The 15,633-nt window shown below is 46.7% G+C and overlaps 1 protein-coding gene across 2 annotated transcripts in view; it reads right to left on the bottom strand.

Annotated features, from left to right (window-relative positions):
- MFHAS1 (multifunctional ROCO family signaling regulator 1) overlaps window positions 1-15,633 on the bottom strand; it is a 108,413-nt gene extending 92,780 nt beyond the window's left edge. Inside the window, exon 1 of one of the 2 annotated variants that reach the window (XR_009214526.1) lies at window positions 12,351-15,522. Coding sequence is in view for 1 of the 2 variants with exons in the window: in XM_032162506.2 (XP_032018397.1) it covers window positions 12,351-15,348 (2,998 nt within the window). In the remaining variant the exon portion in view is untranslated. Of the gene's footprint in view, window positions 1-12,350 lie in introns of both variants that reach the window. The other variant, XM_032162506.2, reaches the window with a different exon arrangement.

Genomic DNA, 15,633 nt, shown 5'->3' with positions numbered 1-15,633 from the left:
AGAGCAAGACTCAGTCAAAAAAAAAAAAAAAGAAAAAAAATGAAACCACTGTCATAGTGTGGTAAGTAGTGTCCAATAAATGAAATGCATAAGACATGGTGGTCCAGGGCTGGGCGCAGTGGCACACACCTGTAATCCCAGCACTTTGAGAGGCCAAGTGAGTGGATTGCTGGAACCCAGCAGTTCGAGACCAGCCCAGGCAACGTGGCAAAATCCTGTCTCTACAAAAAATATAAAAACTAACTGGGCATGGTGGCATGTGCCTGTAGTCACAACTACTGCGGAGGCTGAGGTGGGAGGATCACTGGAACCGAGAAGGCTAAGGCTGCAGTGAGCTGTGATTGTGCCACTGCACACTCCAGCCCGGGTGACAGAGTGAGACCCAGCCTCAAAAAAAAAAAACAAAAAAAAAAACACTATGGTGTTCCATTAATGCAAATTTAATAAAAATGGCATTTTCAGTCAGTGAGTAGTGTCACACACAAAAAAGCATAAAGTAAATATAGTGAAACGGAAACAGCCCACAATAAAATGGTAATTGTGTCAGATCCGAATTTGCCTTCATTGCAGGGTCTATTAGGGTAAGATTTAGAGCAGGGAAAATCGATGTTCCGGAACACATTCCTAGGGATTACAGAGGCATGCGGCTCTCTGGCTGATGTTAGAATGAACAACCAACGCTCCTCTTCTCCCTCTACTCTGACATAGTGAAAGTGACCAGCAGCACACTTAGACACGGCTCTGCAGAGCAGGTGTTCTGTCAGCTTAACAATAACTTGATGAGGAGTCTGAGCAAATCAAGTGAAACTATCCTTCCATCTTCCCAGCCATAAATCTCTTCCAAGGTCTCAAGAGAGCCCAGCATGATGACAAAGGGACAGGCTAGAACAATGCTTCCAAAACTCTAGTTGATAGGCCAGTGGGTCACTGGCAAGTGTCTACCAGTCCATGAATGTCATTTAAACAAAGAAGTCTCTCCCTTTTTATAATTTCTAAATGCAAAACGCCTCTGTGCACACATGCCCACCCCTAGGCCTGCTGAAGTCTGTGTCTGCTCCCTGCCATTTAAATGGCATTCTAACTTGAAATGCTCCACCTCCCTTCTTCAGGTGGTTAACTAGAAATCATCCTCTGACACTCAACTGCAGTGTGGCCTTTCCGGGAACCCTTCTCTGAGACCCCTGATGGCGCTCTCCCCACCTTACCTCCACCTGACCATGACCTCCGCTGACCTCTGCACGGGCAGCTCCCGTGCAGTACCAGACTCTGTCTGCCCAGAACTTAAAATATGAAGGGAGAGGAGGTGAGCTGGTGTACTCTGGAAATCAATGGCAACCTAACTGAGACCCACACGACGGTGGGCCAGAGCTGAGGTTCGGGGCTGATATCCTAGAGTTCTCTAACTCTAGGGAATTCACTTAATTTCTTTTTTTTTTTTTTCCCATAATTTTTTTTTTATTATACTTTAGGGTTTTAGGGTACATGTACACAATGTGCAGGTTTGTTACATATGTATCCATGTGCCATGTTGATTTCCTGCACCCATTAACTCATCATTTAGCATTAGGTGTATCTCCTAATGCTGTCCTTCCCCCCTCCCCCAACCCCACAACAGTCCCCGGAGTGTGATGTTCCCCTTCCTGTGTCCATGAGTCCTCATTGTTCAATTCCCACCTATGAGTGAGAACATGCGGTGTTTGGTTTTTTGTCCTTGCGATAGTTTACTGAGAATGATGTTTTCCAGTTTCATCCATGTCCCTACAAAGGACACGAACTCATCATTTTTTATGGCTGCATGGGAATTCACTTAATTTCTAAATGTCAATTTCTCCTTCTGAAAGCAAAGACAGTAATAATACCTACTTCCCAGGGCTGCTGTGGGGATTAAATGAGATCACCCCTAGGAGGCACTTAGCACCGTCTCTGCAACATGACAAAATGTCAACATTGTCACCTTTTCTATTTTTCTCCAAAAATAGGGAGACTGATGTGATGATTAACACAATAACCTTTATGACATGAAAAACAAGAATCATATTAAAACAATAATAAAGTTGGTAAGTCAAACAACGGCACCCAGGCAAAATATTTTTCTAGTTTTATATTTTCCCTTTCCATTACTTTTTTTAAAAATTCCTTCTTTTAGAAAAAAAAAAGGAAAAAAGGAGGGAAGGACAGAAGGAGTGAGGAGGAAAGGAGGGAGGCTTGTTCTAGAGACCTAAAATTCACTACTGCTATAACCTAGTACTAATACACTGTTAATAGCATAGACTTCATTTTAGGAATAAGGAGGATCTAAGAAAATTAAACTCTTTAATTTTCTCAACATTTAATATACTAATAGTAGAAAAGGACTTTATCAAAGCATCTCTCAGCAAAGAAATCCAGCAGTCATGTATTTTTATTATGATGGTATGCACTTTAATGGACGCTGTCTCTGGAGTCAGCATTCATGTAGTCTTTGGTGTTCAGAAATGACTGATGATTTGAATCCTTCCCCAAAGGGGAGCAAGTCTATAAATGACAAAAAAGGTAAGGACTACTGCCAGTCATGGTGACTCATGCCTGTAATCCCAGCACTTTGGGAGGCCGAGGCGGGAGGATTACTTGAGGTCAGGAGGTTGAGACCAGGCTGGCCAACATGGTGAAACCCTGTCTCTACTAAAAATACAAAAAAAATTAGCCGGGCGTGGTGGCACATGCCTGTAGTGCCAGCTACTTGGGAGGCTAAGGCAGGAGAATCACTTGAACCCGGGAGGCGGAGGCTGCAGTGAGCCGAGATCGCATCACTGCACTCAAGCCCGGGTGGCAGCGAGACTCTCGTTTCAAAAAAAAAAGGTAAGGACTCCTCAAGAAGAGGCATTTCTTTTCCTCGGAAAGGCTGATTAGTTTGGGAAGTTTTTAGAAATCCTCATGTACAATGAATTTCCTTTTTCCAGCATCCTCACAAGTTCTGCCTGAGATTTCTCGCAAACAAGTAATCCAAACTGAAAGTCAACTCAAAAGAGGGACTTGAGCATTACTTTCCACCCACTTGTACATCGGAAGGAAATTCAAAGCTGTGGCCTGCTTTGCTCAGTAGGATCACATTTTTTTCCTGGAAAAATCAAAAGCCAGGGTTCCCCCAAAGTAATATTCAAATATGCAAATGATTTTCTCCATACGGGGTCAAATTCTGTACTTACAAGAATCAACAATGACATTAACCAAGATCCCAACACACCTCCCCAAGCCCAAGATCACGTATTTGATTTTCCTAGAACTTCCAGTTCAGTACAAACTTCTCTATAGAGCAGGTATTCAACAGTGATTGATGACACTTATCTAATTTGGTAATCATCTAAATTTGTATCACTGCCACCATCACCACCCGCTGCCACTCTACCTTCATTAGGTCTTGCCAGTCATTCCAGGAGTTAAACTTAAAATTTATCTTTTAAAAAAAAGCTCTATGCAGAAGACAGGAATTACACAACATTTATTTGTACTTCTCTTCTATGTGTTCTTTATGGAGCTCGTGTATGTCGCCCCTCATTAAATCAACAGACCAGGAGGCTTGGATGCCCTCCTTTCTGTCCTCTCATCCACACCAAGAGGATCCCCACAACCATGTCAAAGATCTCCAATCGACGTGGCATCTCCAGGCCCAGCCCCAAAACCCCTGCTCTTCTTAAGTCATACCTTGGAAAGAAAGTTGCTACAAAGCCTGGCAAAAGAATTCCCAGTCAATTGGCCCCAGGAAGAATGACACCAATGTATCTGCCCCACCCCTCCACCTGTGGAGGTGCACAACACTGGGAATGTACTAAATGACATGGAATAGTTTATCTGCCCCACCCCTCCACCTGTGGCAGGTGCACAACACTGGGAATGTACTAAATGACATGGAATAGTTCACTTTAAATTGGCTGTTTCATATTATGTGACTTTCACTGAAGAGGAGGAGGAGGAGGAAGATGAGGAAGGAAAGCAGCATCAGTCATCAGGGCTTCACTCATTAAGCCACATCACCGAAAAAGCAGAATGCCACATGCAAAACAGAAACCTCCAGAGAGCAGTCTTAACGTTACTCCAGTTTCCCTGCCTCCTCACCCTCCTCTCAAGTGTGCTTGTTCAGATTTGCAAAAGTGAAGGAGACCATGTGCAACAGGCTGGGTGCTGGGGGCTGTCGGTCTAGGGCAGGACATCCCTTCCTTTTTTTTTTCCAGACGGAGTCTTGCTTTGTCGCCCAGGTTGGAGTATAGTGACGCGATCTCAGCTCACTGCAACATCCGCCTCCTGGGTTCAAGTGATTCTCCTGTCTCAGCCTCTCGAGTAGCTGGGATTACAGGCACACACCACCACACCTGGCTAATTTTTGTATTTTTAGTAGAGATGAGGGTTCTCCACATTGCCCAAGCTGTTCTCGAACTCCTGACCTCAAGTGATCCACCTCCTCAGCCTCCCAAAGTGCTGTGATTACAGGTGTGAGCCACCACGCCTGACCCATCCCTTCCTAAGATGGGTGAAACAGGCTCCAAACTCACGATGACCCTGCAAGCCCACCAGCAGTAACCCAGTGCCTCTGTCTTCCTCTGCCCACATTCTTCTCCTGCTCTAACGTGCACTTTTTAGACTCTTTGCTTCTATAGATTTACAGTGAAAGAAAAAAACTTGTTGGTGATAGCTTTTCATTAAATTTATTCTTTTAATAAACAAAGCCCCAGTATTTTCAGCTAAGAGATTGAGGAAGGAAAAATGTTTTGAAGGATTTAGTGCCAAAAATAAAAATAACTCAGAATGTTTCATTCTTGCTCTCCACAAATAAGTCAGCCCTACTGGCAGTGGAATCTGGGAACTGTTATCCACGCAGCCACCATGGTATAGAGTACACATGCGATCATCTCTGCATTATGCCAGCCACTCTTCCATGACATTCCAGGAACTCACGCCAGCAGGTGTAACCTGTACACACTTTCTGGGAACCACTGAAAACATCTTCCTTCCTGCACCTATTCCACCTACTCCACCTCCACCATCAGACCTCACGCTCCTCACCATTCGTATGTTCTCCACTATAGAATGTTGGCTGGGCGTGGTGGCTCACGCCTGTAATCCCACTTTGGGAGGCTGAGGTGGGCAGATCACCTGAGGTCAGGAGTTTGAGAGCAGCCTGGCCAGCATGGTGAAACCCTGTCTCTACTAAAAATACAAAAATTAGGCATGGTGGCAGTTGCCTGTAATCCCAGCTACTCGAGAGGCTGAGACAGGAGAATCACTTGAACCTAGGCAGGAGAATTGAGCCGCTGCGCTCCAACCTGGTGACAGAGCGAGACTCCGTCTCAAAAAAAAAGAAAGAAAGAAAGAAAGAAAGAAAGAAAGAAAGAAAGAAAGAAAGACAGACAGACAGACAGACAGACAGACAGACAGACAGAAAGAAAGAAAGAAAGAAAGAAAGAAAGAAAGCAAGCAGCAGCCAGGGAACCATCAGCTCTGGGAGGTTGGAGTGTTCACTCCCTCAAGGTCAGGTGGTAGAAGGCTTTCTGTGGCCAGCTCTTACATTAAATGCACACTTCCATCCTGCTGTTAAGTGCCCCTTGCCCACCCTTCCCCCATTTCTATAAGAATTAGGCGATAGATATGGAAGGCAGGAATGTGTATACCAGAAAAACCACATGGGAAAATGACACTGGCTTCCTTTAAAATGCATACTTTAAGATAAAGAACATCTTAGGCCGAGCATGGTGGCTCACACCTGTAATCCCAGCACTCTGGGAGACCAAGGTGGGCAGACCACCTGAGGTCAGCAGTTCGAGACCAGCCTCACTAACATAGTAAAACCCCCGTCTCTACTAAAAACACACACACACACACACACACACACACACACACACACACACACACACAAATTAGCTGGGGGGTGGTGGTATGCGCCTGTAATCCCAGCTACTCAGGAGGTTGGGGCAGGAAAATCACTTGAACCCAGAAGGTGGAGGTTGCAATGAGCCTAGACAGCGCCACTACACTCCAGCCTGGGCGACAGAGCGAGACTCTCCCATGGACAGAAGCAAGTTAATGGGTAGATGAGAAGACAACCAGAAATGTCCAATTCCAGCTTTCCCCACTCTTTCCCCTCCTGTAAGATGGAGCTAAAACCCACCACCTCTTCACAGACAAAGGGAAATAACCTCAGAGTATGACATAAAATATCCATTAAATAAAAAATACTGCTTGGGTATGGTGGCTCACACGTCTAATCCCAACATTTTGGGAGGCTGAGTGGGGAGGACCACTTGAGGCCAGGAGATCAAGATCAGCTTGGGCAACATAGCGAGGCCCTATTTCTATTTTTCACACACACACACACACACACACACACACACAAACACACACACGGAAAAAAACTTTTAAAGAAAAAATACTTTAGGAAATTCTAAACTACTTGTGCAGGGATGGACTTGAGAGCCTATTCCAGGGTTTAAAGAAGAGGCACCCAATACTTAAAATAATTCGAATACTCCAAAGGCCTTTCTAGCCTTCTAGAATTCTACTCTGCACAGTATTTGTTTATCCTAGTGCCTGATTAAGGTTTTGATTTTTACATAAAACAAAGTCCCAGGGAGTTCAGAGGCCTGCTGTTCATAAAAAAGAAAAGCCAAGAAGCATCAATATTAACAAAGCTTAACCAAAGACATATTGAATAACCTTTGTTTAATTAAAAACAATGACTAATTCAATCCAAACAACTAGGTCATGCTCAAATTCCAGTAATTCTAAAACTTAGATATAATAAGGCAAGAATTTTGCTTTGCTTCAGTGGTCAAAATGAAGGACCCATTCAAGGGTAAGACCAGTCATAGAGGCACAATGGGAATGCTGGAGGAACACTGTGAGGGGGAGGGAGTTGGGAAGCTCAACAAAGCCAGATAATCATTACAATACTACCTGGGATTTTCACTGAGTGTGTGAATAACAAAGAAAAAGAGATAGGTCTCAGGCAGGGCTTGGTGGCTCAAGCCTATAATCCCAGCACTTTGGAAGGCTGAGGCAGGTAGACTTTGAGACCAGCCCGAGCAACATAGCGAAACCCTGTCTCTACAAAACAACACAAAAATTAGCCAGGCATGGTAGGGTGATTCTGGAGTCCCAGCTACTCAGGAGGCTGAAGTAGGAGGATCATCACCTGAGCCCAAGAGGTCGAGGCTACAGTAAGCCATTATTGCCCCAATGCACTCCAACCTCGGTGACAGAGTGAGACCCTGTCCCCCCCACCCCAAAAAAAAAGAAAAGGTATTTCTCATAAAAAGACCAAACTATCATTCAGCAAACATCTGAGAGGCTCTGCAGAGGCTACAAAGTCTCGGGTGTGTCTCTGGCTCAGAAGCAGCAAGTGAACAACCTAATCAAAGATATATCATGACGCACCCAAACACCAACAAAACAAGCCAAATATGCTGAGTGTTGTCGGAGAGGTACACTCCGTGTGCAAGAAACTAAAGGACAGAAGACATTTGGCAAGAGATACAGAAAGGCATCAAGTTACTGAGTAAATGAAAGACAGTAAAGCTAAAGAAAGCCACATAACTCATTCTATCTAATGATTTAGGTTGCTTTCTCATTATTTTTTAAAATGATCTTAAATAATTTGAAGAGTAGGATATTTAGTGAAAATCTGCCGTCAATGCGAAGTTCGACTCACTAAGACACACTCTTCCAATTCAAAAACACACAGTATTCACTAATCTGCTTAAAAGGAATATCCAAGCACTCGAATCTTGCTGCAAGCCTATGTTCTAACCACCACATCTTAATATATCCTCGCTCGACTTCGAGAGTACCAACTTTCTGAGTTTACAGGTCATACTGGTAGAACAAAATAAAAGCATAAGCAAATATCCCACAAGAAGAAACTTGCTCTAAGACAAGTATACAGGACAAACTAATGAGAAGGAAAACAGCAAAAGGAAGGGAATCCTGGCTACCAGCTACGGGCAGCAAGTCTGCAGAAAAGAAAGGGTACCTGCAGGAAGCAGGTAAAGACTTTCTTTTTGGAGCTAGGGTCTTGCTCTGTCGCCCAGGCTGGAGCACAATGGCACAGCCTCAGCTCACTGCAACCTCCGCCTCCCAAGTTCAAGGGATTCTCGTGCCTCATTCTTCCCAGTAGCTGGGATTACAGGCATGAGCCACCATGCCCAGCTAATTTTTTGGTATTTTTTGTACAGATGGGGTTTCACCATGTTGACCAGGCTAGGATGTTGGCCAGGATGGAGAAAGCAGGTCAAGACTTTCACAGTGACATTTAGGCTTCATCATAGGCCATCTCCGAGTTTCCAAAAGAATCCCCTGTCACTCAACCCCTTTGTCTTAAATAAGATGTCTTAAAAAGATAATCACGTTGTCAGATTACCTATTGTAAATAGGACAAATAGGTCATCTCTCTGGCAATGTGATTTGTTTTTACAAAAAACTATGAAACTAGTGATTGCTGAATGTGCATTTTCCAATCATTTCTTTCTTTCTTTTTTTTTTTTTTTAAAGAGACAGGGTCAGAGTGCAATGGCACAATCATAGTTCATTGCAGCCTCAAACTCCCATGCTCAAGTGATTGTCCCACCTCAGCTTCCCAACTAGCTGGGACCACAAGTGTACATGCTTAGCTGATTTTTTTTTTTTTTTTTTTTTTTTTTTTTGTAGACAAGGAGTCTGGCTACATTACTCAGGCTGGTCTCGAACTCCTGGACCCAAGTGATCCTCCTGCCTCAGCCTCCCAAAGCAAAGAGATTACAGCCATAAGCCACTGCACACTGCCCATTACTTTTCTTGTATAAACCAAAATAAGAAAAGAGAAATTTATCATTATACTTCCCGTGGTCAACTACAGTAGGACAGCTCAGGCCAGAAAATCCAACAGGACAAGGCCAAAATAGGCTTTTCACATAAAAATATTTTAAAAGATATTAATGTAACTTTATACATTTTTTCTGTATAAAATCAAGGGAGACGGTAATTTACTATTTACTCTCACTTTAATATCCCAAAGTTAAGAAAATTCAAAGTCCAACTTTTTCAGCATTGCACATAAAATTATTATAGTTTATAGGACAACTTGACACTTTTATAAAACACAAAAGTAACCAACTTTTAATCTCCCCAAAAGCAAAATGACTTCTTAAAAAGACAAAGGTGGCCAAGCATAGTGGCTCACGCTTATAGTCCCAGCACTTTGGGAGACTGAGGTGGGTGGATCACCTGAGGTCAGGAGTTCAAGACCAGCCTGGCCAACCTGGCAAAACCCCCACCTCTATTAAAAATACAAAAATTAGCCAGGTATGGTGGCGCATGCCTCTAATCCCAGCCACTTGGGAGGCTGAGGCAGGAGAATTGCTTGAATCCAGGAGGCAAAGGTTGCAGTGAGCCAAGATCATTCCACTGCACTCCAGCCTGGGCAACAGAGCAAGACTCCATCTCAAAAACAAACAAACAAAAAAACATGAAAAGGCAAAGGCTACCAATAGATTCAAAGGGTTTCTGCTTAATTAATATATATTTTAATAATCTAGGGATTCAGTGAATCTATTTTTAATGTATGCTCTACTTAAACACTCCACATAATTCTGTTCCGACATTTAGCTTTTATTTCTAACTCATTATTTTAACTTTTACCAAGTCTTTCGCAATTGTAACAATTACTAACAAATGATGGCTATCACAGAGAAATACAGAAGAGGAAAATGTTTTTTGCATCTTCTTAATGTAATGAGAAATGTACTATAATCATGTTTTCTACTATTCTATGCCCTTTGCAACTTTTGAAAAACAACACAATTCAAAAAAAAAACAAAAAGACTATAAATAAGACAAAAATATGTATGTTGGTGTATATATATGTATATATTTTATATGTACATATTTTATAATTATATGTATATGTATATATTTTATAACTGTGTTCTACAAACAACTGATTATTTTTTCCTATTCAATCTGTAAGATAATTTTACGATTTTTCAATTATTTGTTTTCCACGTTGAAAAAAAATCTCTTCCTTATAGCCTGGATTGCAAAACCAGGTGTGCCTCATTTGAAAGGCAGATAGACAAAACAAGACAAGGGGCTTGTTTCTGCATCTCAGTGCAAGCTTGTCTGTGGAATTTATGACTGGTAAGAATCAAACATAAAGAGCTGAGGTTAGAAAAAAAAAAAAAACCTGCAGCCTCGCCCCTTACTCCTCAAAGTTCTTAGAAGATCTTTACTTGCTCAATAACCTATGTCTCTCCTTTTGTTGTTAATAACATTCGTTTTATTACTTGGATTAAGAATGGCTTCAGGTAGCTCCTTTAGTAAACTACCCTGTAAATGTGTAACTCCCAGTCACTTTATTCAATTTGGTATCACAATAAAGAAGTATCTTGCTTCCATGAATAACACACAATGACAAATATAAAACAAACTGAAGAGTCTACCAAGTCATGGAGTGTGACAAGATTCCAGATAAACATACAGAATGGATGGCTCAGTTGACCGGTAACTGAATACACCGGCTTTTTTCACACTGAAGAATTAAATTCAACCTAGATCTAGGGCAAAGGAAAGATGTCACCTTCGGAAATATTGGTATTCAATTCCTTCCTGATAGTATTACCAGCTGCATTCTTGTTGTCCCCCTCTGACCAGGACAAAGATCAGAGTGGGACGCAGTCTTCCATTTCATCACCCCTCCGGGTCCCCTGGGGGTGGGGACCCAGGTGAGAAACGTGCAAGGATGCTATTGTTCTGTCTGGTTTGTGTTTAGGACCCTTGGAATGTTGTTAACCAAGCCTGCTCCACAAAAAAACAAAAAACAAAACACATACACACACACACACACACAAACAGTTGTTTAAAGAACTACAAAGGATGAGGAAATGGACATGTTTCCAACTAAAAACTAGTTTGATACCAATTAACCACGCTCAAAAAAAAAAAAAATCCCATACAAGTAAAAGGCAAAACTTACGGAGACCGTAAAAAGATCTGTGGTTGCCAGGGTTGGGGGGAATGAATTGGCAGAGCACAGAGGATTTTTAAGGCAGTAGAACTACTCTGTATGATACTATAATGGGGGACACAGGTCATTGGACATTTGCCCAAACCCACAGAATGCCTAACACAAAGAGTAAACCCTGTGTAAACTATGAACTTTGGCTGATACTGACGTGTCACTGCAGGTTTATCAACTGAAACAAATGTACTGCTCTGGTGGGAGATGTTGATGTTGGTGAAGCTACACATGCGGGGAAGGGGATATATGGGAAATCTCTACCTTTCTTTCAGTTTTGCTATAAACTTAAAACTGCTCTAAGAAAAAAAAAAAAAAAGTCTTAAAAAAAAAAAAAAAAAAAAAAAAAACCAGACAACTAGTCCTGGAATTCTTCCACTTGCTTATGATGGTTTAAAAAAGGAAACAAAAAAAATGTCTACTGGAAAACACTCCCCGGAAAACTCTTAGCTTTTTGTCCCTTCCATCTCAATGATTAAGCACTGCTAGAAAGCTTCATTTGCTTAACACTTACCAAAAAACAACCTTAAGACGTCTGTAAAACTCGAAACTGCCAGGAAATTCCCCAGGAAACGCCCCTCAAAGATTTCAGTCATCTATCTTTCATGCCCCTGAGTGGGCGGACGGGAGCAGCAGCCCGAGCATTACAGTCTGAAATTTTTGTCTTTACTCATCCATCGTTCACTCCAATTACAAAAGATTTCTCTGGAATTTCTTAAGAAAAGTGAGCAGTAATTTTTACTTTCTAATTACACTCTGAATGTAAGCAGAGCACTTAAATGCTTGAGGGGATGGATACCCCATTTTACGATGTGATTTCTATGCATTGCATGCCTGTATCAAAATATCTCATGCGCCCCACAAATATACAAACCTATGTACTCACGAAAATTTAAGTTTTTTTAAAAATTGTGACACCGGACACTTGAAACTCAAACTCATCTACCCCTTTGAGATGTGTCTAATAAACACTTTAGCCAAGGATCAGTAAGAGGCTAACATCAGACACTGTCCAGCATTTGTTCAACCACTTGAAATTTCCTTCCACCAAATGTGGGCTACATCGACAAGAGGGGAAAGTAGATGGCAAATGTTGTGACTGGAACCCATTTTGGAAGTCTGAGCCTATTAGGAGAGGATGACACTTGTGACTGCATTTCATAAGGCTCAGGTACTTACTGCCTTTTGCTCATCTCCAAATCTCCCTGTTTCCCTTACGCAACTTTCCTGGAGAACCCGTGAAGTTAAAAAAACATTCTGCCAAATGAGAACCAAGTATCTCCAAAAACGTATCTTACAGCATACCACAGAACCTCTCCCACTCTCCGCTTACCTGGAAAAGCATGTGGATTGGGCGATCCTCTCTTAAGGCACTTAGAACAGAGAATGTGCACGGTGTAGTGCAGTCCAGGCCATTCCTGAAGCAGGACATTCAGTTCCTCCACCAGGGGGGTTATGGCTTGCCATGCGGTCCATATATTTGGTAATGATGCATGGCTAGCAATGGACAGGGTGTCTGGCTGCAGGACTCCCTTGGCAGGTCTGTAACTCACCACCACAGGAACTTTCCCTCTATAGGCAAAGATCTGAAATTTACCATCCGACCTGTGCACCACGTGGCTGTTGATCTGGACACTGTACCGTGCAAACAACCCAGGTGGAAAGGTAAAAGGAAAGCTATATTCAATCTGCAACTGCTCAGCCACAAAAGACTGCCCAGCTAGGTTGGTCCCATTAATCCAGGCTTCTGCATGGGGCACCTCGTTCTGCACATAGCATGGGAACTTGTACCAAGCTGTGGAACCATTCAAAGGCTTGCCCTTGGGTTTATTGAGGCAGTAACAGAGTCCCATCTTCTCCAGCAGCTCCAGCAACAGCTGCAAGTCCTGCTGGGCCTGGACATGAGGCTTAAGCAGCAACCGAATGACATGAGCTGGCAAGAGCCCATGCAACAGAAAGCCCTCCACATACTGATGGAGCTGGGTGGCTCGGAGCAGTTCCTGGCTCGGAGGGGGCAGCGCCATGGGCGGGGAGCTTTCCCCCTCCGCCTTGCCCTCTCCACTGGTCCCTAGGAGCAGCTTATGCAGCAGCAAAGAGGGATCCCTCTGGAAGAAGACATTGAGGATGTCGATGAGGCGGGTGAGGTTGTGGAAGACGTGCTCCTTGAGGGCCGGACTGTCCTCAAAGTAGAGTAGCTTGCCGCTCTCATGCAGGTAGGAGAGGGCACTCTGCAGTCGGTCCTCGGTCAGACCCGCCTGCAGGCCCAGGCGCGCCGAATCCCACCAGCTTAGCCACAGTCGCTGGGCCTGAGGTGGCTGAAAGTGCAGTTCCTCCAGCACCTGCCAGGATCGAGGCAGTACTCTGTGTAAGTTGGGGAAGATTTCTCGGTGCTCAGCAACTGACAGCAACTTGTCCCGAAGGCGTTTTAAGTGGCGCGGATCCCTGCAGCTAACGGGCAACACCGGGGAGAGGATTTGCAGCCGGTGGTTGAGCAGGTATTGAAAATGGGCCTTGCGCCGTCGAAGGTTCTTGTCCGAAACGCCGTAGTAGGCTGCGTGGGGGCTGGCAGAGCGCAGCTCGAAGTCCCGGGCCAGTGCCTCGTCCACCACCTGGGCCAAGCGGCTCAGCCCCTCCGCGTCGTGCTTCTCCTGCAGGGCGATCTGGCGGTGAATGTCCAGACACTTCTCCTCCAGCTCACGCTCTCCGCACAGGTCCGCGTGGGTGCCCACGATGCACACCACCGCGTGGGGCACTCTCGCCCCGACCCGATGCAAGAAGGAGCCCACGGTAGTAGGAAAGCGGCGAGGCTCATAGCTGGCCAAGTTGACCACCAGCACATATAGGGCCCCTGGGGACAGGAAGAAGGGCTGGATCACCTCGTAACTTTCATCCCCAGCTAAGTCATACACGATGAACCGCAGGCCCCGGGAGGCATCAGCCGTCCAGCTGGTCACCTCGATGCCCTTGCTCACAGGGGGAGGTGACGGTGGGTAGCACTTCTCCTCGTCCCCTCCTCCTGGGCATCCCTCCACTCTCTCCTCGGTGAGGCAGTGGCGCAGCAAAGTCTTTCCTGCAGCCTTATGCCCCATCAGGAGCAGCTTGAGCCGGGGCTGCACCGCCGGCTGGGAATGAGCCAGTTCCTTCTGGTAGGCTGCGATGTAGGGGATCCCCTTCATGCAGACCTCGTAAGGGGGCTGGATCAGTGGGTTGTCTTTGATCTTCCACAAGCCCACCCGGGAGAGCTGACCAAAGTTGTCGGGCAGCACCGCGATCTGGTTCCCCTGCAGCACGAGCTCCTCCAGGCCGGTCAGCTCCACGATGGAGTCCGGCAGGTAGCGGATGCGGTTATTATCCAGCCACAAGGTGAGAAGCCGGCCCAGGCCCGAGATAAGGGATGGCACCGAGGTGAGCTGGTTGCGACTAAGGTAGAGCTCCTCCAGACCAGCCAGGGGCAGCAGCGCGGCAGGGAACTCCTCGAAGAGGTTGGAAGAGAGGTTGAGCATTTTGAGCCGCTGCAGGCAGCTGAACTGGGCGGGCAGAGCCTGCAGCCCGTTGTTGTCTAGCATGAGGCTCTCCAAACTGGCCAGCTCGCAGAAACCGGCGGGCAGCGTGCCAAGCTCGGCCCCACTCAGCCAGAGGATCTTGAGGGCACGCAGGGCACTGATATCCTCAGGCAGGCCCCGCAGCCGGTTGCTGGACACGTCCAGCTCCTCCAGGGCCGCCAGCTGCAGCAGCTGCCGGGGGAAGGCAGTGAGCTGGTTGTGATCCACGTCCAGGGTGCGCAGGCGGGAGAGGCAGGAGAGGGAGTCAGGCAGGTGCGCCAGCCGGTTAAAGCTGACGTCCAGCTCCTCCAGGTGAGCGAGAGCGCCCAGCTGGGCGGGCAGCGCGGGCAGCTGGTTGTGGCTGAGGTTGAGCTTCCGCATCTCCCTCAGAGCACTCACCACCTCCGCGCCCAGGGTGGTCAGCCGGTTGTGGCTCACGTCCAGCTCGGTGAGGTGGTGGCCGAGCTCGGCCACCGCCGGGGGCAGCCGGGCGAAGCGGTTCCTGCGCAGGACCAGGACGCGCAGGCTGCCCAGCGCCGACCCCAGCCCCTCGGGTACCTCCTCCAGGCCGTTGTTCCCCAGGTTCAGTGCCTCAATGTCCCCGAGGTTGGCCGGCAGCACGAGCTGGGGAGAGGCGGGGGACTCGAGCGCGTCGGCCCCGGCCCCGGGGCAGGCCCCGGCGGCGGTGAGCGTGAGCTGGCGCAGGTTGCTCCGCAGCTTCCTGGCACGCAGGGCGGCGTCCCGCCACAGCCTCGCCGTCTTCAGGTTGCCACTGTCCATCCCAGCCATGGCGGGGTCCCGGGCCGATAGCCTCACGCGGACGCGGGAGCCCGCGGCTACATGCCGCGCCGCGCCCCGGGCCCTCCTGCTCCTGCCCCTGCCTGCCCTGCCGCGCTCGGCGGCCGGCGGCCGGCGGCCGCGGGTCCTAGCGCAGCCAGCGGCCGAGCGCCGGCGGCTAGGGGGCGGCGGCGGCGACGCGAGTGGCTCTGGGGGACGCCGAGCGCGTGGAGAGCAGCTTGCATTCTCCCTGCCGCCGGGCCATGGGCGCGCCGGGCAGCAGGGCCGCCGCCCGCG

Source organism: Hylobates moloch, unplaced genomic scaffold (assembly GCF_009828535.3).
Source record: "Hylobates moloch isolate HMO894 unplaced genomic scaffold, HMol_V3 SCAFFOLD_8, whole genome shotgun sequence".
Classification (NCBI taxonomy): Eukaryota; Metazoa; Chordata; class Mammalia; order Primates; family Hylobatidae; genus Hylobates; species Hylobates moloch.
Note: the sequence above shows the minus strand (reverse complement) of the source record. Positions and strands in the feature narration are given on the sequence as shown.